Source organism: Mesocricetus auratus, unplaced genomic scaffold, assembly GCF_017639785.1.
Source record: "Mesocricetus auratus isolate SY011 unplaced genomic scaffold, BCM_Maur_2.0 Super-Scaffold_100008, whole genome shotgun sequence".
In the NCBI taxonomy this organism is placed as follows: Eukaryota; Metazoa; Chordata; class Mammalia; order Rodentia; family Cricetidae; genus Mesocricetus; species Mesocricetus auratus.
The window spans coordinates 1,580,515-1,603,640 of NW_024429192.1; the positions used below are offsets into that span (position 1 = coordinate 1,580,515).

The window sequence follows — 23,126 nt, forward strand, 5'->3', positions numbered from 1 at the left end:
TTTTTTAAAGTTTATATATAGCACAAGAACCATGCTGAAATATGGGGCTGGAAGAATGGATTGATGGGTCGATGAATAAATGGATGAATCGATAAATAGATAGGCTAATGGGGTGTTGGAGGATGGATGGATGGATGGATCATTTAATAGGTAGATCAATGGATGGGTGAGTATATGAGTAGACAGGTCAGTTTGTGGATGGATGGATGGATGGATGGATGGATGGATGGATGGATTGATTGATGGATGGATGGATTGATGGATGGATGGATCAATGGGTGGATTGGTCAATAGATGAATGGATGGATGGATGGGTGGGTGGGTGGGTGGGTGGATGGATGGATGGATGGATGGGTAGATGAATGGATGGGTGAGTATATGAGTAGATAGGTCAGTTTGTGGATAGACAGATAGATGGATGGATCAATGGATCAATGGGTAGATTGGTCAATAGATGGATGGATGGATGGATTGATGGATGGATGGATCAATGGGTGGATTGTCAATAGATGAATGGATAGATGGATGGGTGGGTGGATGGATGGATGGATGGATGGATGGGTGAGTATATGAGTAGATAGGTCAGTTTGTGGATGGATAAATGGATGGATGGATCAATGGGTAGATTGGTCAATAGATGGATGGATGAATGGATGGATGGATGGATGGGGGTGGATAGGTCAATGGATGATGGGTAGATGGACAGATATTGGTGGATGAATTACAGATAAGCAGATGGGCAGGTGGGTGAGTGAACGGATGAACAGACAAATGTCATTCTCTAATGAAGAATTAGGGAAAATGTTATTTTTAATGAAATGATAGAAGCCCCTTACCCTTGGGAAAGAGGCTGCCTTTTCATTCCACCCCAGCTCTTACCCCAAGGCAAGTGAAGAGCTAGCTCTTCTCTCCACCCTCCACCAGCAACTATGGTGTCATCATCCTGATACTACCATTGCCCACTGAATAAAACATTAAGAATATAATCTATTGTAATTACATCAAGTGCTAAAGGAAACGCACATGATCAACAGGAAAACCCTGGTTTAACATTCAGGGATTCTGTCCCTTTTCTAGGAAATAAGAAGTGGCTCAATGCTATGTGGTGTATATGTATGTGGTGTGTGTGTATGTGTGTGTGTGCTATGTATATGGTGTGTGTTTGTGTAGTGTGTAAGTGGTGTGCGTGTATATGGTGTGTGTATGTGTACGTATGTGTGTATGTGTGTATGTGTATGTTGTTGCATATGGTATGTATGTGGGTGGTGTGTTTATGGTGTGTGTGGGTGTGTGTATGTGTGTGTGTGTCTATGAGGTATGTTTGTGTCTTAGTCTGGATTTCCCAAAAAACAGAGCCTGAGGCAAACATTGTCCATGCTATATCTTTTAGCCAGGGTGATTCTGGGAGTGAATGAATGGGTGAGAGGCAGTAGACAGAGGCATCCACTATTAGGATGCTTCCTAGCCATGGGTAGGTGCAGGTCACCTTCAAGAGCTGTGCAGGCTATGAGTGAGGATGAGGGGCAGGGGAGATGCAGGGGAGTTACCAGCACGTCCGTCTCTCACTGATCTAAGATGCCCCATAGAGCATCAATCCCCAATGCCTCTGACTGTGAAGTTTCACCCCTGGCATGGACCTGGGCTGATGGGGAGGTGCCAGGGGGTAGGGAGATGGAGATGGAGGTGTTTGGAGTGGACAAGAGATGATGAGCTGCAACTGTGCATGTGCCCAAAGCCCACACAGAACTGTTGGCCACAGAGTTCCTCACAGAGAAGGGCACACGGGAAGAATGCAAATGACTTGGCACATAAGCTTAACAGGGTGAACTGTTTGTAGCCTGCTTACAAAACCGTGAATGATTGCTTCACAGTAGATGTCCACTGGCTGGACGGATCACATCAGTTTCCAGGAAATAGCTGGCACTGGGTTTATTTATCCACCATGTAGCTTGAGCTAATAATGAGTATTGATATAGGTCTGACCACTTCCGAGCCACAGCCAGGAGCACACACCTATTGACAGCACAGCACCATATTGAGCAGGAAAAGTGCCCGAAACATCATTAGCACACTCAGCAACTTCCTAACGACATCTCTTGAGGACCCCGATTATGTTTCCTTCGAGCATAATGGACTTAACGGCATCTCGGTCTTCTATTCTTCCCTGAGAACTCTTCCAACAAAACCGCCATGCTTATAAGAAATAGCCACCCTGGCGCAAGATGAAGAGCCTGGAATTTGCCCTGGGGGATAAAATGCACAGGCATAGCCGGCCGTTGGCAGCGCACGCCTTTAATGCCAGCACTCGGGAGGCAGAGGCAGGTGGATCTCTGTGAGTTCGAGGCCAGCCTGGTCTACAGAGCAAGTTCCAGGACAGCCTCCAAGACAATACAGAGAAACCCTGTCTCAAAAAACCAAAATAATAATAATAATAATAATAATAATAATAATAATAATAATGATGCATGGGCACACTACGAAACTCAGTAATCAAGATGGATACTTGAATGCGGTGCTTAAGTTGGCACCAGCAAAGACCCTACAATTTTAAAGTCAGATTATGTTCTTCTGCCTTGGGATCCCATATGGCCAAGACAACACAAGTCCCAGTTATGGTCTAGAAAGATGGTTCAGCCATTAAAGGCTAGGTTCACAACCAAAAAAAAAAAAAATAAGAAAGCCAATTGTAACCACCGTTTAGAAAGTTATCCCAATGCAGAGCAACTGTTAAAGCTGTCATTTCATCGTGAACCAAGCTACGGGTTAAGAATGGATGTTGTTGCCTCCTGGGTTTTGTTATATGACTTCTAGACTCCTGAAGTCACAGGACCACCCACCGCTTTACCATCCAGGCCTGTGACAACAGCATCCATTTGCATTACACGAAAGAGGCCACATGAGCAAAAGCGGTGTCATTATTCATGCTAATTTCCAACCTGAGACACAGGGCTCGCTTGGAAACCCATCTGTCTGAGTGTGCACACACAACTGCCCTCTAGAATGAGAAGTACATCCTCAGGAAATGGCATCTTCAATACTTCGAAGAGTATGAAACATAGTGTGAGTTCCCACTGGTCAAACTTTGGATACAGTCCCACACCCCTACAAAACAAGCACTTAGTAGACTGAGGCAGGAGGATTACAAATCCAAGGCTAGCCTGGTCTACATAGTGAGTTGAAGTGCATGAGACCTTGTCTCAAAAAGAGAAAAAAAAAGTGGAGGAGGGACGTGCAAGGACATCTTAGCAGGTAAAGGGCATCTGCCAGGCCTGATGCTCTGACTTTGACCCCAGAACCTACACTATGAAAGGAGAGAACAGACTCTTGAAAGTTGTCCCCTGACCTACACAAGTGCACTATCAAGTGTGCGCACATGCACGCGCGCGTACACACACACACACACACACAGGGGTGAGGGGAGGAAGAGAAGGAGGAGAAGGAAAGGAGGAAGATGAAGACGATGACCACGACTATGGAGGAGAAGGAGGAAGAGGAGGAGGAACTTTTATGGGAATCTAGGGATAATCTCTGAAGATGAGTCTAAAGCACTTGTGGACAAACCTGAATCCATTAGTTTGCTATCTAATTTTGTAAGATACCATTTGCCTGGACAATCATCCCTTTCAAAAGCCACTTTATTAAGAAACAAGGAGCCTCTTGGAGATCTAAGTGCACAGGCCATTCCTAACCTCCTCTAGGCTGCACACACACACACACACACACACACACACACACACACACACACACTCATGTGTCCTGTCTTCTCCTCAGCCACCAAACACTGGAAGAGGATTTCATCTGAGTCTGACAATTTTGGAAAATAGCAAATGACCCTTGTACAGGGGTCTTGGGGTTTAAGGGGAAGAGGAAAGTGTAACGCAGAGCCCTCGACTCACAGAGAAATCTCTTCTCAGTCGCGTGGCCAAGCTCTTCCATGGGTGGAAGGAAACAGGTCCTCATGGTGCAGGTGTCAGCTTCCCACAGGTGATTAACTAGGAAATCCCTAGTCTGAGGACTTTAGAGTCCTCCTGGCTCAAAAATAAAAGGATCGTTTTAAATGCAAGCCGCCAGGAGTCGGAGAGAAGGCTCAGCCGTTAAGAGGGAGCACAGATCATGTAGAGGACCCTGCTTTCATGCCCAGCACCTACACCAAGTGGCTCGAAACTGCCTGAAACTCCTGTTTTTAACACCCTATTTTGCCCTCTGCAGGCACCTGTGCACACGCACGCACGCGCGCACACACACACACACACACACACACACACACACACACACCCCACACTCCCAAAGGCATACACACAAGTGATGGGAGATGTCATTCTGTAAATCTGTCTCTTAAAGGTTGTTGAATAAAGCACTGTTGGCCAATAGGGAAACAAGATAGGTGGGAGTAGGAGTCAAGGAGGATTCTGGGAAAGAGAGACGCAGAGAGACACAATGTAGCCCACCAGAGGAGTAAGAGTTCCGGACCCCTTTACTCCAGTAAAAGAAATACTTAGGTTAACAATTATGGGTTAAATACTTAAGTCAGAGCTAGCCAGTAAGAAACCAAGCAAACGGCCAACAGCTTCATAATTAATACAGTGCCTCATGTGTTTATTTGGGGACTACAGCTGTGGCAGGGCCCAAGCGGATGGTGGGGAAGGCTATACACACAAGCCAAGAGATTATGACAATCAAGTCCATTTATACTGGTGTGCAAAGCCAAAGCTGGTCAGCAGCCAAGAGCCCACCCTAGGTAGTGATTCTTTCCAACATCAGTTGCTTTTGCCTTCAGCGAGCCAGGCCTAGGGCTGGGTCCTAGAGATTCCCCCACCTTGGCCGGCTCACGATCTAGAGGAGTCAAAGAGACAAAAGCAATCAGCCTAACATGGGAGAAGAGTTCTGAGCCCAGAGTATTTAAGATCTAAGGTCTGGGGATAGGCTCCTCATTCACAGGGACTCCTGTCTGTCTCTGACTACAACACAGAGGGCTACCCCCACCCCTCAGTCTCAGTCCCCACCCTCGAGGGATGAAAGATATTCATAGCAGGCCCCTGCTGGACACACTTCAGGGACCTGGACCTTGATTCCTGCTTTTCTAGGGTCATCTGTGATGGTATCTCTCCAAGAGCCATCAGCAAGGCCTGTCCAGTAGATGACTTCCCCATGTAAAGAGCGTGTGAGTCGTGGTTGCAAGGTATTTCTTTAGCATTTCACCTTCCCTCCCGGGTCTCTGGTCTCCTCTGTTGGCTCCCGCCTACCAACCAGCTTCAGGGGATCCACAAAGAAAAGGGAAGAACCATGCACATCATTGCCCCCGACGGCTTGGAAGTTCCTGCTAGCAGAGCAGGCTTTGTACCATCCAGCCCCACCCCACCTCCCAAGCCATGATGCGCCTTCTCTTTTGCCATTCTTCTCTGTGGCGCTGTCTTCCTTCATGTTACAGAGCCTTAATAGTCATCCTGACGGCTTCAGGGTCCCTAGCTCCCCTATAATAGCAGCGTCTCCGTAAGGCATGCCTCCTCCGACCTGTCATAAACAACCCCGAGGAGCTTGAATCTGCAAGCTATTACACCAGGTTGCACTCTGAGGGCAATGAAGGTTCGGATATTGCAGCCTCCCTCTCTGCAGAGTCAAACCCCCACACAGGAGAAAAATCAAATGAGAAGCCTCCCCAATTATCACAGCAGGCCCTTCTAAAAGTTCTCCCCTGCTTGCTCTCGATCCCCGTGTTTATAAGGAAACAAAAAAAAAGGTTTGTTTCTGCAGTATTACGCTTAATGTTTTATTGATGGAGGACCAGGAGCCCCTTAGATGTTCAGTCTGAACGAGCAGGGAAGCAGGAGACAGCTGGGTCGGCCAGCAGGTTGCTGATGAGTGCTTGGGGCCACTGCGATCATTAGGCAAGGGGCTTCTCAGGGAGCATCAAAGACGTGTCATTAAAGGCACCTTTCCAATCAAAGTCCCTGGGTTTGCCTGAAGAGCAGAAGAGACTTTGATGCCTGCGTTTTTATGACAAGAAGAGGACAGCCTTAATTTCTCGCTGCTGATATTTTTAAGTCATAATTTTCCTCTAGCAACATTCCAATTTTTGAGCATTAAAAGCTCTGCTAATTTAATCCCTGAAGGAGCAGAAATTAATGTCAAAAGAAAACTTCAGCTAGAAAGGATTTTTAAAAAAGAAAAAAAGCGATGAGTTTTTTTTTTTTTTAAGGCAAACACTTCCACCTTCGCCTTCCCTTCCTCTGTGTCCTGGTTCCCAACTCAGAAACTCGACTGGAGCACGGATTCTGTTCCAAGCACCCGCAGCTGACCTTAGTGTAAGGGAATTAAATGTCACAGCAGAAACCTCCAAAGAGACCCCCTATGTACAGGCACTCAAGGGTTACCACGGTGAAATTCACTGTGTATTCTCTCACAGTTGTGTAATTTTTAATTAGTACTATCAGAGATATGAAAAATTAAAAAAAAACTAGTATTTCCTCCCCCCAAAAAAGCCTTCATTTTGCCTATCTTCAGCGAATACAGTTTTCTATTTGTAAAAGTGGGAATGGTCATCTAGAACTTCCTGGTTTTCTTCATGCACAAGGGAGAAAGCAAAAATCTCACTTACAAGCCAACCGACCACAATCACGGCGAAGCCCTGTGGACATCTCAGTATCTATTCTTTTCATGTTTTGTTTTTTGTGAGCACACACACCATCTGCTTTATAGAAGAGGTTGCATGCCACATAGGTGTAATTTTGTCAGAGGTGTACGCCGCCACGTAAAAGAACATAATACAAGTCAACGTGTCTGTGTGGAACTCTCTAACTGCACAGATCTGATCGTGGGAAGAGGCTGGACCACGTCGTAGAGCTCATTTGGAAGGCACAGCCCTAATCTACCGTGGCCATGTACGATCTATGTCCCCAGTAAAACCACTTGGCTTTGTTTATTCGGCTTAGCTTGACAAAGATCCACAGTGATGAGCACACCATTGTCATCAACCCTGGAAAGAGATGGCACAGATGGTTTTGGATGTTCCTTCATGCTGGGCGTGTTGGGTGCTGTGCACCTCAACTGTAAGCTGGTTTAGTCCGAGGCCTTCACAGGGTAATTGATCTAAGACTGGGCTACTCTTGAGTCCTAATCCAGTGTGACTCTGTCCTTGTGAGAAGGACGATTTGGACACAGACACAGTTACAGAGAGAGGGCACCATCCCCATAGAACCAAGCCCGGTGCTAGCCCCAAGGCTCACTTCCTGTCTGCTCTAAGGAGTCTGATGTTTCTCCACAGAGCCCCCAAAATGTAATTACACAGACTCTGGAGCAGGGGCAGGTCATGAGGTTTAATATGGAGGGGAGGGAACAGGCATGGTGGCATGCCCCTGTGATCCCACTATTGGAGCGGCTGAGGCGAGAAGATAAGTCCATGACTAGAAGTAAAAAAAAAAAAAAAAAGTTGGTCCACAGGGAGCCTAGACATGGTCTTGTCATGGCTGAATGATGTTTTGTGTGTGTGCCTCAGCATTGTGGTCACTGTGCCTAGCCAACTTACTTGAGGGGACCCGAAAAGCATGAAATTCAGCGTGTCCCCACGGCTACTGTGAGAACCCAGAGGTAGAATGCCAGTTTTAAGCTGCAGCCTCTGCCTGGGTCGGTTACCCAGTCGTTGGTCCCAGTGAAGGTTTCCTGGACCCCTGATTCTGCCACAGATACACTTTTTTGATTTTTGGTACAAATTACAGATTATATTTTTTTTCCTGGAAAAATGCAGGAGGGAGAGGCGCTGATGGCCAGAAAACAGTTAGGAGTAGGAAACTGGGAGAACTATTGCCAGAACATAGTTGAGGGTGGAAAACTGGGAGAACTCAATAGTCCCATCTCACCTGTACGTTGGGCTCGATCCCTTCAAGACTGAGGTTGGATGAAGGTCACATGGACTGTCAGACTGATCCACCCTAGGGCCCCTCCTTGAAAACACCCAAGTTGTGTAATACCACACTTTCTTCATCCGAAGAGACCCCACTCCTTCCCACCCATCTCCCCCACCGACCACCGACTGCCTGCTCTTTTTTTTTTTTTTTTGAGTCATTTCCTTAGATTACCCTCACGACGAAGGCCACTGGGGGGTAAAGACCATCCACATGCTGGCCGAGGTTTCTGTGCATGACAGAGAAGACAGAGGGACTCGGGATACCCAGAAGTTTACGAGTGCATTGTCACAGAACACGAGGAACGCACCTGACACCCACAGAGAGGAGCAAGAGCACGAGTAGGAGGTATTTGATTCTCTCCCTGCTCCCAGAAGTAATGGATGACCAGCCAGAGGGTGGGAGCAAGAAAGAGGCTGCACAACTGTCAGTGCAAAGATAAACGCAGCCACAGGAACACAAGGCTGCTCATTTGAGGACGTTTACTGTGTGAAGATGATAGACAAGGGGGAGGGGGGACAACAGGCAGAGCCAGCTTCCAAGGGCTGAATGAAAGCCACGCTGTAAGGCAATTAAGAAAAGCGTAAAGTCAGCCGGGCGGTGGTGGCGCACACCTTTAATCCCAGCACTCGGGAGGCAGAGGCAGGCGGATCTCTGTGAGTTGGAGGCCGGGCTGGACCGACAGCCTCCAAAACAATACAGAGAAACCCTGTCTCGTAAAAACCAAAAAAAAGAAAAGCGTAAAGTCTGCCTTGTCCCTCCTGTAAGGTGTGATTTCCTTCAGTTCTTTTACACCCCAAGGCTAGAGGCGCAGAAAATTCCCATGGGGGTAACTGAGATTTCAGACACTGGCCACAGAGGAAGGCACCTATTTCACCGCTGTCAACAGTGACGAGATCATTCCCTTCTCCCATCATGCACTGCCCCGTAGATACACCCTGTAAAGTGTGGGGCTGGGCGCACTCAAAGAGGGACAAGGAATAACTGGAGGCTGCGGCGTTAGTCACCGTTCCCATTGCTAGCTTGACAGAAACAGCGGGAGGAAGGATCTATTTTTGGCTCACAGGGTCAGGGCTTACAGTGGGAGGGTACAGTCCATCGTGGTGGCCGGGGCGTGGTGGTGAGGGCGTGAGGTAGCTGGTTAGGATGCAGCCATGGTCAAGAAGCAGGAAACGGCTGGGCAGGGGTGGTGCACACCCTTAATCCCAGTACTCAGGGAGGCAGAGGCAGGTGGTTCTCTGTGAGTTCAAGGCCAGTGTGGTCTGTAGGACAACCAGAGTGGTTACACGGATAAACCCTGTCTCAAGGAAGGAAGGAAGGAAGGAAGGAAGGAAGGAAGGAAGGAAGGAAGGAAGGAAGGAAGGAAGGAAGGAGGAGAGGAGAGGAGAGGAGAGGAGAGGAGAAGAGAGAGAGAGAGAGAGAGAGAGAGAGAGAGAGAGAGAGAGAGAGAGAGAGAAGCAGATAAACACTGGTGCTCAGTGCACTTTCTCCCTTTTATTCAGAGACCTCAGCCCATGGGAGGATGTCACCAACAGTCTTCCTACCTTAGCTGACCCAGAAATTCCCTCCCAGGTGTGTCCGTCATTCCGTTTCCATAGCAACTCTACACGTCATCAGGTTGGCAACCAAAAACCAGCCATCATCATTTCTGAATGAAATCACACAACTGGGAGAATCTTTCTCTGCTGCTCCCGGAGTGCCCACCTACCTGGGTTGCCGACAGATCCACACCTGGCTGTATAAACTCTCGTGTGCCCAACTCAATAAAGACCGACTGCTATGCTCAACTTCTTCAAGTGAACACACAGGAATATGAGGGAAAGAAAGACACATGCTGCATCCACTGTCGCCCAGGAGAACCCCGGAGTAAGGGCTGAGTGAATGGATGCTACCTCAAGTCTGGCCAGCACATTTCCATCTCCTCTGTCAGTTCGAGGCTCTGTCTTCAAACGCAAATGGCTGCGTGCTCCCCTCTGCAAGAGCATCGACTCAGCACCGCTCATAGTCCAAAGGTCCAACACGGAGGTTCCAGCTGACAGATGCAAAGCTTGAGGAGGGAAGGGCTTTGGAAGCACACACACACACACACACACACACGGATGTGACCACCAAGTGGTGTATCGGTGGGGTTTAAACAGGGCAGCTTGGGAGTCCAGCACTTGACCCTTAACCTTGCCTCTTTGCAGGGGAAAAGCCCTGACTTAGAAGATGAAGGACTTGGCCTATGGTACAGGTCACTCGGTCCAGCAGCAGGCAGACTGGGGTCATCTTTCCCCCCCCCCCCCCCCCCTTATTTGAAGAATGAAGCCACTGCAGAAGGACACCGACGATGTCACACTCAGTTCCACCTGGGGTGGTACCCAGGGCGTTTTTAGGGGACAAGATGGGATACGCACATTTCACAAGCTCGCCTGGGAACCTGATGGTGAAAACATCTGTGGGCGGAGTCCGTGCGAGAGGGCGCATTCACAGGCCTGTGCCAGGCACCTGTGAGAACAGGGCTCTGAGAGCGGGAAACGCCCTTGGCGACTCCCAACCTATGGGGTCACATGGTCGTGAACTCCATAACTCCCACGTGAACGCCATTCCTACGGAGCCAAGCTGCCCGATCTCTTGCTAAATGCAGATGCTTTTTTAGCATCGTGTGGTGCTAAATGAGCTTCTCTCAGAAGGGCGTGCCAAGCTTCCAAAGCAGGAGACTTTCTTTTTCAGTATTGAAAAAAAATTGCCAGATTTCTTTCCCCCACTTAAATGAAAATAACTTCACAAAATGGTAGAAGGCTGAGGTTGTATACTTTTGGAAGAAAGGAGAATGCCTTGTCCTAAATTAGCTATCGGAGCTCGGTACTTAAAAATCAAGGCAGATTAGAGGACAGGCCAAAGGCCAGGAAAATAACTCAGCTGGTAAAACGGTAACAAAGAAGGCATGAGGACATGAGTTCAGGTCCCTGGAACCCACGTGGGAAAGCTAGCTGTGACAGTGTATGTTTAATCCCGGTGCTGGAGGATTTGGGGGACTCACTAGCCCCCCAGCCTAGCATAATTGGTAGACTTTGAATTCAACAAGAAACCCTGTCTCAAAGGAAATAGACAGCATTCCTGAGGATGGCACCCACGGATGTCTTCTAGCCTCCACACATACACACACACACACACACACACACACACACACACACACGCTCACACACAGTATTATTAGTCAGTTTCATAACCTCATTAGTCAGACAATTCTCGGGGTCAGCCAATTGACCCCTGAATAAATGAATTTCTCATTTGAGCATCACACACTAGGGTCCTCAGCGTTGGCCCAGAAGGTTCTCCAGACTTGGGAGAAAGACCCAGTACACCTGCTTCTAGGGTCAGGCATGGGCCATATCAAAGCCTTCTGGTTCGCATGGAAATAATAGACTACGTGTCTAAAGCCAAATACCCCACCAGGATGACAGAATCGCATTTCGTTTCTCATTTCTTTCATTTTCTTTTTAATTTCTGTTTGTTTTCATCTAAAAGCTACCAGGGCTCCTATATTTACCAGGGCTGTCCACAGAGTAAAATGACCTCTGCAACTCTGTCAGACCACACCCTGAAAAAGGACCTCGGTTGTTTGTCACATCTTAATATTCTTAAGAAAGTTTAACAAGGAAATTTGGGTTGTTTCTGTTTTCATAAATTGTCACCACCCTGATCCCAGTCTCCTTAGATGTCCCAACCTTGAGCTACAACACTTCCAAAGAGCCACGGGAGAGGAGTAAAGGGAAGGAGGGGGCTTAACAGTTGACCGTCTTTAAATCTCCTACTCTCTACTAGATCTGCTGGTCACTTCCATCCACAGCCCATATCTCCATTCTGCACTGTGATTCCGAAGGGACCCAGCCAGCCAGAACAGGGGTCCCCAATGCCACTTCTCACAGCCATGAAGTCACTTTAGGCTGCATCTGTGTGTGTGTGTGTGTGTGTGTGTGTGTGTGTGTGTGTGTGTGTGTGTGGTCTTCATCCAGAATTCAGCTGTAGGGAAATGCTCACATCATGAGCCTCCCCCAGAACTGGCTCTCTCTCGGCAAGAACTAAGCAGAGAAATGATGGCACGAGAATTTATTTAAAAAAAAAAAATAAGAGGTGGCCCCCTAGAATGAAACAGGCCAGTTTGGAAGATGGGAGAGAGATGAAACCCCCAATGGGGAGGGTGTGGGGAAACAGCTATGAACTTGAAGGAGGCACTTGGTGGAGGTGTCTTGACAAATTGCTACAGCTATTTTAAGAAATATTCTTCAAAAAGGGGCAAAATAGCCTACATTTCTAATGTGGAGAATACTGACAGGGAAAAAAATTTTTTTGAGAGATAGCCCTGTATTAGCTAGAGATTTCACAGGACTAATGCAGATGTGGGAACCGGGTTATAAATAGAAGCTGAGTCCATCCGAGGGCAAAGTCTAAAAAGAACGGAATAATAATGGTGGTCATGAAGCCACCTGGGGCCCTAAGGCTCAGAGAAAGCAACCATATGCCATCATGAATCAGCAGGAGCGTTCCTGGAAGATGAATTGCAGACAGGTCTAAATTCACCAGATTTCTCACAATTAGAATGTGTAAACTTCACAAAATAGAGCGATGTGTAAAATTCCAAGAAAATAAAGATATTGTTGACTGCACTCTGGTGACCTCTTTCCAGTGCATCATAGGGAATTTTTGCCCTCTTCGTGTTTTTCATGAGGTAGGGAAATCATTGGAGCCAATGTGTCCTGTATGTTTTAGGGCATTCTTGACACTGGGACACATGATGGCTAGTGTCAAGCTGACAGAAACCTAGAACCTCCTGGATGGAGTCTCTGCTCTGCCTATGGATGGTCATTTGATTATGTTCATGTGGGAAAACCCATCTTGAACCCAACATGGAGAGGGACCATTGCCTAGGTAGGGAGTCCCAGATTCCATAAAAAGGAGACAATCTCCTTAGCTTTCTTCCCCTACTGTGTCTTGACCTGGGACATGGTGCCACCAACTCCCTTGAGTTTCTGCCACTATAACTTCCCTGTCATGACGAACTGTACCTGGAGAGAAACCCTTTCTCCCTTAAGTTGCCTCTGTTGGAGCCCTGCATCATGACAACAGGAAAAGACTAAGACAGGGAGCTTAAAATTAAGTATAGCATGGCAATAAGTGTGTACCCACTCATGCAACATGACTACTGGTAACTTCTCCGTTGGCTCCAAGATCTACTAACTGTTATTGTGATCCTCATCTGTAACCAAGTCTTCCCTCCTTTGGTAGGCTCCACTGAACCCTGTCTTACTTCTCCTTCTGTACAATGACAAATCACCTACTACTTCCCTGACACTTGTACTCCACATGGAAACCATAATAGAATGTGGCTCTGTCTCTTCACTGACACTCTAAGGGGCAGGGAAAGTGTGTTTCCATTCCCTCGGCAGTGTGTGACAGGTAACCAGATGTTCACCAGTGGGAGTTCAACACTGTATGTGCTAGGGATTGGAAAGTATGGAAGACACAATCACTTATAATGTCACACTCCTGGAGGACAGAAAGCAATGTGACTTGTCAATCATATATACAACAGCTTTGACCAGGACAAGGGCCAGAATTCTCTGAGAAATAGAACGTTCTTGGTTCTTCAGAGCCCCCCACCCCCGGAGGTGAATGAGGCTTGGAAATGTTTGGTCTAAAGTCATAGTCAAGAAAACAAGACAAGACCAGAATAAACTCTGCCCACAGAGTCTCCACAAACTATTCCATGGGGGATGGCAATGTCAACACGATTGGGACATGGGAGAGAAGAAATAAGAACAGAAAATAAATCCCTGGGGAGCCAGGAAGAGACCTGGGAGGTAAAGTTGGCTTTGTCCAGACTTCTACGGGGCTCTTTTTGCTAGAGACTGAAAAAAAATACCCAGGACTATGCTGTTTCCAATTATTTCTTGCAGAGACTTAAGTGGATGTGAGACCAGTATAAAAGGTAATGGGTAGCTTCCAGAATATGACAGAAAATGAGAAATTTAATAGGATGAGAAGTATGGAAGAGAAAAACAAGACCAGCTTTTCCCTCAAGAGCTCTGGGATTTTCAACAAGATTAATTTCAGGTCACTCAGTCCCCTAATGAAAAAAATGAATGTTTTCAAGGCAGTAAAAGGTGCCAGTAAGTCCCAGATATTTGAAAGGCTGCAGCAGGAGGGTCATTTGTCCCCAGGAGGCTAGCCTGTGTGGGATACTGAAAGGAAAGGACCTGCCTTGAAGACTGATAGGTAGATGGATAGAAGTAGACAGACAGAAAGACAGACATATATATATATACATATATATATGATAGATTGATGATAGATGATAGACAGACAGATGATAAATAGATGGATGATAGACAAATGGTAACTAGATGGTAGGTAAGTAGATAGATGACAGATAACAAATGAAAAATGAAAACGACCACTTTGAATATCGTGACTAACACAGTATCCTTCAGCCTTTGACTTCTGTGTGTGGCTATAGTCTTCCCCTGTGCCAACCATTCTTAAACAAGCTGACACCAAGCCATCGGGAGCAGAGCTACCGTGTTCAGCTGTACATGTACACAGCACAGTTCTTGGAGCTTCACTGACCCAGACCGCTGCACGAATACCTCTGAGGCTGTCAGGTGAGACACTGTGGGAATCACACAGAGTGAAGAGAATTGAGGGTTTATGTTTGGATACGCTTACTGTGAGAGCCATTTAAAGGCTGGGTTTCATACGTAGCTAATACCTGGACTGATACGGATTTTTTCCCCCTCTCTAGGGGTGTCATGAGACTCTCATAGCTTGAAATTGCCCTTGATACCCTCACTAATGGCATGCCTTGCAAGTGTTACCAGGCCACACCAGATGCCTCATGCCCCACGAAGAGGACCCAGATCACACCATCTGTCTTTAACTGGTTGCACCTCCCTACCCCAGGTAAGCGCCTTTTAATACACACAAGCCACGGGCACAGCAAAACTGTATTAGCACGTAAGCATAGTTGCAAGAGACACAAAGCGGTGTGTGCACACATGTACAAAAAATTGTGCCAATGATGGGGTTTAACCAGACAGAATGTTAGAGGCCCCAAGGTCCTTGGGAGACATTACTCTATTGTCCTGTCAATATCTACAAGAGGCCTGAGAGCATCAATGTTAAGGGCAATGAGCTAAGTGCAAAGTTGGAGTCGGGAGGGGAAATTTGGGTGACGCCAACAGAGAGGTCCTCGGACACAGGGACAAGAATGGTAGCAAACCACTGGCTGTAACAACTCAGGTGTGATGTCTTTGAAATGCCGAAGCAGAACAGAATCTCTAAAGGAACTCTCCGAGCCCTTGCCCCACACGGGTGTTTCTGTGTCTGCTACAGTATTGGAGCCCTCACTCCTCATCAGCCCTGAACACGGCCGCTCTCAGGCTCCGCATGTGACCAGTTCATGGACTCAGGAATGCCTCTGTGTGTACAATCAGAACAAGGAAACCCTAGGTACAACGGGCCTGTCTTCCGGGCTGTAGAAAATAACCCCAAATGAAACAGTATTGCCTAGTAAGAATATTATACATGCAGGAAACCTGTGTTAGAGTAGATAAAATTCTTTAATGATTTGTTTGCCGGCCTCCAACTTGCTACGTAAGCAAAGATGACTTTGAACGTGTGGTCTTCATGCTTCCGTCTGTCTGCCCAGGGCTGGCAGTACGGATGTGCACCACCATGTCCCATTTATGTGTTTATACCATAGCTGGGTGCACACTAGTCAAGGACTCTGCCAACTGAAGTCCAGTTGACTTCTCTGCATTGGAATCCAGTCACATGACAGACTTGCGTATCAGCTTTTGAGAAAGATATTAGGAAAAGTGGGGGATATGTTTTCTTGTTATATTTTTACTCTTATTTGATTTAGATGGATGTTCATGTACATTGTTGTTTCCAGAAATTATTTTTTAAAAAAAAACAGTAGCTGGTCACTTTGCTAAGCATTTGGCTGAGACACGGGTGTGGCGCTCCGGGGGTCACGTGACTGTTTCTTTGGTCACACCTCACTACAACAGGTTTGGATTTTAGTGTCAGGAGGAACGTTCTCTCAAGCCAGCCAGAATCCCAGCCCGGTTACTGCAGGGTTAGAAACAGGCCAGTGGTTGGGGACATCCGAGTCTTGTTATAGGCAAGGCTGTCTAAAACGAAAGCAGAAACCATATAGAAAGACCTACTCCCCCTGTACTTTACACTGTGAAAATGGCTTCCTCTGTGTGGTATAAACAATCCAGCCTGTTCCCCAACCAGATGCTCTGTGCAGGGGTCCTGCTGTCCATGGAGACTCGCTTCCATGCCCTGTAATTCTAATTTGTCTCTGTTTCATTTAGAAGGCAGCAGGTTAAGAACAAAACAGAAGACACAGGGAGTTTAGTGGGTGATTGATGTCTCCCCTCTGGCAATGCCGTAAATCTGGGCAAGAGCTTTTCCCTCTCAGAAACTGAATGACAAGTCATGCCATGAGGTCCAGAGGCAGAGATTTAGAACTCTTTGTGACGCACAAACAATAACAAGCAGATTAATGCCCAACGTGTGTGACTTAGGCTGAACTGGTCGTGTAAAGCAACCCTGGAAATGGGTGTTAAGATTTATGGGTCTGGAGCGCTGAGGGGTGTGGCAGGCTGGTTTTGTTTGCCGTACCTACAAATTTTCTCGTGTTTCTACTCAGCTGAAGGGAAGTGTGTCTACGTACCTCACTTCAGTTCAGAGACCGCAAGCAGGATAGCCAATTTGCAAAGCCGAGGCCAACAGGGCAGGGGAGCACCCCAAGAAAATGCATTTGAGCTGGTCACCTTCCGTGTACTAATACAGTCCTGTTTAAGAGATTTAAACAGCCAAACATATTTTGGTAGCCCCAGGTAGCCAAAATGTGGGGCTGGGCAGATGACTCAGTCAGCAAAATACTTTGCAAGCAGGCATGAGAAGCCCAATGCAAATCCCAAGTACTCACATTAAAAAGCCAGACACGGGGCAGTAGGTACCTGTAATCCAGCACCAGGAGGCAGAGGCAGGCAGATCCCTGGAGTTCACTGGCCAGCCAGCATAGACAACTCATAAGCTCCAACCCATTCTCAGAAGAAATGTGGACAACTGAAGAGTACAACCAGAGATAGTCCCCTGGGCACACACAAGTACACACGCACACACCCACCCACCCACATGCGAACACACAAAAATAACAACACTAATCATAAGAAAACAATAAACCAATCAAACGTTTTAATTAAGATACCTGTTCCCATCGCTGTTACAATTTTATAATTATTGATAGTTCATCTGAAGTGTGCTGATTAAAATATTTACATCTACAACCCGCTTCCCGTCTGTTTAGACATATTTTTCCTCCGACAATATGCTGCGATTTACATGTCTGTCTCCATGCCAGAAGCCCTACTATGAAAGATCTGCCTAGACTTCCTCCTCTCACACAGCCAAACTACCCTGTGTCGATACAGTAGAGCCAGTTTCCAGCCGGACCCGGGCTCTTTCTGTCCATGTTCTTTTTGCTTAGGTTCCATAAGCAAAACTCTCCTGAAGTGAGCCGGTCTCAGGGGAGGCTAACAGAGATTCGTTCTGTCTGAGCCGAACCCTCCCTCAGTTCTACGAATTCCCTGGTGTTTCCCAAATGCCCAGTATTCTTCCTCTTGAGGGCTCCCCATCTTTTCTCCTTGTCATTTGCTTCTATGGGAGCATGTGTGACCAGACCCCCATTTCCCACTTACAAAGATCTGAGGAGTACACACAGCGGTGGGGGGGGCAGGGGGGAGAGGGGAGTGTTTAGACATGGAGCAAAGAACAAAATGCAGGCTCTGTCCCCTGCTGACACATCCTATATCAATGTGAATGCCTGGAGAATGAGCCCTGGTGCATCAGTCAGAGCAGCTGATAATTCACACTGGAATTCCACTAATTCGTTTAGTTGCTGGAGCCAGCCTTTCCCCTTCAGCAGACTGACAGGCCGGAAAGGATGCCTCAGTCCACACAGTATACCTTCGTGGGTCTCAAAAGCATGCTGGCTTGAGCTGGGTTTAGGAAGCCAGTGCACAAAAGAAATACAAGCCTACACTCCGGCAGCCTTTAAACTCCTTGCAGAAATTAGTGAGGAACCCTGAGCCTGAAGTTCTGTTTGTGCTTAAATGGTTCCTACACCCTGCAGACTGAGACCTGGGGAAGCACAAATTTCACTAGAATAAGACCTCCCAGAGCACTGAAGGAAGAAATTACAACCTAAGTGCCAGCGCAGGGGCTGTGTCCATCCTAGACTCAAGAGGCTTGCCTGACACAGATTGGGTCTTTTTTTCATGCTGATCATACTACCTCCACTAAATCTTTAATAAAACTAATGGTGAGTCATTTATTCAGCTTTTCTCTCTGGAAAAAAAAACTAACAATGCACCTTGCTTTGGTTCATTCTTAGAATTCAAAAGAGAAAACACTGGGTGATTTTAATCTTGAGCTTGGTTAAAGAGATGCAGGCCGGGCAAGCAAGTTTTATTGGTGACCCACTATGAAGGCCGGCCCTGAAAACATGCTTTTGTGCCTAGCCTTGGAGCCCACCTTGTAATCACTATCCAAGAAGCCTTAATATCCCCCCATTTGAATGGGGAGAATAACGTCCACCATTGCGTGGCTTAAAACCACGAGCAGAGCCCACATTTGAAAGCGACATCGTGAAATCCATTACTTTGTACAAATAATGCATGGTAATAAAAGTTCAGTAAGAGGATCTCACTAGATCTTTCCACAGACCTACTTCAATATGCTCACCTAAAGGAGGATAGAATTACGTAAGAGATCAAATTACCATTCTGCCTTCCTTGGCAAACACCGTATCTGCCTGTAACTCTCAGAATCCATGCTTAACCACTGGTCTAGGCTACACAGCCCTTCCCCAAACCCAATCACTAAGTTCCCCTGAGAGCACACATTCCCCATCACCAAATGTTGCGTATCTTTCACAGGTGTCTACTTGTAATCCTAACGCCCCTGAATCTTCTATGCCTCCTCCCCAGTGTTCCGGTGCAAGGAGCCTCCTGGGGGACGGTCAATCCCTGCTCCAGTTTTTCCTTCCAGATCACTGTTTTCAGTGAGAGGCGATGGGATTGTTTCAGTGCTTGGGAGACAGGTGTATGTGCACACGTGTGACCTTGGATGTCTTTGATCCTGTCCCAACCACACACGTCTTCACACAGGTTTAGCCCTTTCACTTCAGCCAGGGTCTAAGGGGACCAAAGGCCCTCAGCTCTGGCTAACCCTTCCCACCTAAGCCAAAACAGCCAGAGAGCCCAGGACAGGGCTCTTGGATGGCTTAGGGTCTTCATGTCTAATTATCAGCTGCTGTCTGATATATTATACAATGGGATTGTCTTCCCCCCCTCCCCCCCGAACACTTTCCAAACAGGGTGATAGGCCATGTCATGTTTTAAATCCATTCTCCATTAAAATCTCACTGGGGGCTCTCCTAAATGAGTTTTTGTTTGGTTTGGTTTGTTTTTTGAAAATCCACTTGAAAACAAACCCCCAGATGAGAACCTAGGACTCTATATTACTCCCAGGAATCACTTTTAGCAAAGGGACGCTTTTCCTTCTTGTACATGGTACCTTGTATACTTGGGCTCTGCTGGGAAAATTTCAAATGTGGTTGCTACACTTAGGCCTACATTTAGAGTCCTACACAATTACCTCCCAATCCGTCTCCTAGATTGCCCCAAGCACATCTGACATGATTTCACACAGATGAAAAGCAGATGCCCCCCCCCCAAAACCACCTCCACCCTCTCTCATACTGCCCTAAATTTGGACTTTATTTCCTTGATGCACTTAGTTTTTTGTTGCTCTGATTTTTAAAAATATTTTTTATTTTACATCCAGGTTGCAGTTTCCCTCCCTTCTCTCCTCTGAGTCCCCCTCCCAGTCCACTCCTCCTCCATTTCTGTTTAGGAAAGGGCAGGTCTCCCGTGAGTATCAACAAAACATGGCATATCAAGTTCCTTGATATATTTAAACTGTCCTACTTGGCCACACACCAATCCCCCTGCAGTTGATAGATGATAGATAGATAGATAGATAGATAGATAGATAGATAGATAGATAGATAGATGATATAGAGATAGATAGATAATGGGTCTGAGGCATGTAAACCACATTGTGGTAAGCTGTCCACTTTAAAGCCAGCTTCAAGACCAGTTTACCGTTGTCCCTTCCCCTTCAAGCCTAAAAGTCCCCAAAGTGCTGACCCCAGGGAACCTTTGGACTTTTGGGGGTCTTTTCTGTCCAGCCCCGGTTTGTATTCACTCGAATAGTCTAAAGATCTCTGGAGTTTCTGCAGTTGCAGCAAACCCTGAGGGCTGCAGAAGGAGACTTACACTTACACACACACACACACACACACACCCCAAATAATCCTGATGGCAGAGGGAATCAATGGCTCCACTTTCCGCTTTGACTGATTCATGACAACTAGTCATGCAAGCGCATTAGTGACCATCAGCCTCCAGTCCTGCCAGGGAATTATTGATACTAGAACCCATGGATGCAGTTCATTCAACTAAAGAAAACCTTTGGGACTCAGAGCCCTTCCCAGTTCCTTAGCTGCTTGCCCCCTTTATCAAATTTTACAGCAGATTTAAGTTTTATTGAAAGGACGAAATTCCTCTTTTCCAAGGAAAACCACCACCCAGGGACTTGGAGCCCGGCCAGCAGGGGGAGATCAGGAGCAGTGGTGTGGATGAGAAGCCAAGATGGGTGCAAGGGAAAGTTGGGGTGTTGAAAGACTGGGGACACAGTAACAGAGTCTGCACCTTAGGGACTTTTACCCACGGGGATTAAAGGAATGAGCACTCAGGCTGTGACACCACCATCAGGGACAGCTGGGTGTGACACTGCCCTAATTATAGGTGAAGCAGAAAGGAGGCTGAAGTCCTAATTGTGGGCTGAGCTCTGGGATAAAGCTCCTCCCTGGAGACCCACGCAGTGAAGAGATCTGCTGAGTGACCAAGCAAGGAGGCGAGGGGCGGGGGACCTCCCTGGGTATGAGCCTCAGCGGGAAAAGATTGGAAGGGCACAGCCCCAGGTTGCTAACTGGATGCAGGAAAGGGGCCCCCTGCAGCAGGACCAGGAGGCCCCAGATCGCTAGGCCCCTCCTTGATGAGAATCCAGTTGAGTTGTGTCTGGGGAGAGCCAACCGCACAGCCATCCCTTCTTACGGTAAGCAAGGAGAGGTTTCCCTAAGACACTTGCTTCTGAAGTCTCACTGAAGCCCAGAAGCCCCTCCTCCACACATACGGGGGCGGGGAAAGAGGGGGGAAGAGACCGTGTCCTCAATGCCCTTGCTCTTCCAAGCCCAAGTTTCCCCTCCTAGGATGCTCACCTCCTTCTGCTCCTCCCTACCCCAGCTGTTCAAAGAGCCCCATGGGCATTCGGACACCACCAGGAACCGGGTACCAAACTACGTCCAATCCGTGTGTCTCTCCTGATGGCTAGCTGCTGGCCTTGAATCAGTCAGTCTGCTTCTCTGTGCCTCAGTCTCCCCATCTGTCAGAGACTGCCCAGAGCATTGAGAGGCTCACATAAGGGGACACGTGTGGGAGTGCCTGGCACTGCTCTCGGCATTTACACCATGGAGGCGACCAATGGCTGTGGCTCCTGTTCCCAGGGTTGCCAGGAGACTCCCATCTCCCAGTCCAGACCCACACCCTCCTCCCCCAAGCTCTTGGCTCTGTCCCACGTCCTGTGCCTCGGTGCGGTACCGCACCACCTCGCCCTTCTTCCTGCCGTTTGTAGCCAAAGCCGCCGGTCCAAAGAGGGGAGAGCCGTGAAGGGGGGGGCATTTGATTTCCGAAGTTGTTAATTCTACTCTAGACTTCCAAAAAAAAAAAAAAAAAGAGATCGCCCATCTGTCAAGCAATTTAAAAAAAAAACATAAAATAAAAAGAAGATAACATATCCCTCAAAGTAATTAAGTATCAACCCAGGGGAAATGAAAAATTTGCCTGCCTGGGCTTCAAGTTGAAAGAGGATAGAATTGTATAACCCCAGACCTTCATGGGGGGAGAGATCAGAATCTCTTCTTGAAAGAAAAATATGTAAACCACCAGTTTGCCCCAGCATAACATGTTCTATATACACATAATCAGATAAGGGCCTTCAGTTTGAAACGAGCTCTTCTGCCAATGCCCCCTGGCACCTCAGAGGTAGCAGTCTCTCTGTCTGTCTGTCTGCCTGTCTGTCTGTCTTCTCTGACTGTCTGTCTGTCTGTCTCTCTCTCTCTCTCACACACACACACACACACTCAGACTTGGACTTTGCATGTTTCCGGGGGCTCTGATTAACTGATTAATGCCAAGCCCTCTCTGTCACGGGCAACGATTCTGCAGGAACTGTCACCCCAACACAAATCCTCACCCCCTTCCCCACCTCTCTCCTGGGGCTGGATTTCCCAGGTTGCTAGCTCTGTCTGCTAACACTCGGATTGTGTCCCCGAGAAACACGTGAGTACACACTCCCTGGAGGAAGCACATACCCTCATGAGAGAAACAACTGTCTTTCTCTTCAGAGGTGCAAAACCCAAAGTCACAGATCAGAAACAATATACCTATCCCTTTTTCTTCCTAAGGCTAATTTCCAAAGTTGTAAACTTAACCAATTTCTACACTACCATTCAAACCAAGCTACCAGGAGGCTCTATCCTCAAAGCAAATAATGACAGGATCTTTTTATCCCCTCAGCCCCACTGGGAACCCTTCGTGTTTCTGAGACTCTTAGGGGTACAGAACCATCTCACTCCCCGGCTTCCCTGTGCTAGTGCAAGCATCGCTCACCTCACTCATGTTGGCCTGACTCCGCAGCTAGGTCCCACAGAACGGCAACAGAAGGCAGTGCTCAGGGGTGGCTGTTTCTCTGGTCCTGGCTTTCCTCTTAAAAAGAGCTGCTGGGTGGCATCATGCTTCCCGCCAGCCAATGAGATGCATTCACCTGTCTGAGCGCCTGCAGATATCTGAGAGTGCAAAGAGCCACCTAGTGGACCAAAGCGGAACTGCGTGGCAGGTCTCTGCTCAGCTTCCATCCAGGAACCCAGGAAATTTACCGCACACCGGTGTATCCACCCTGAAAAAGATACTACACCCTACCACAGAAATACTTGCTTCATCCGTGTTCATGGCTGCTCTGGTCACCATGGCAAGGAAAGAGAAT

At 47.5% G+C, this 23,126-nt stretch overlaps 1 protein-coding gene across 1 annotated transcript in view; it reads right to left on the reverse strand.

Annotated features, from left to right (window-relative positions):
* Positions 1 to 22,897, reverse strand: part of Pcp4 (Purkinje cell protein 4) — a 59,831-nt gene extending 36,934 nt beyond the window's left edge. The window contains exon 1 of the mRNA XM_005073786.4: positions 22,754 to 22,897. Coding sequence (XP_005073843.1) covers positions 22,754 to 22,762 — 9 coding nt within the window. The 5' untranslated portion in view covers positions 22,763 to 22,897. The remainder of the gene's footprint in view (positions 1 to 22,753) is intronic.
* Positions 22,898 to 23,126: the final 229 nt, after the last annotated feature.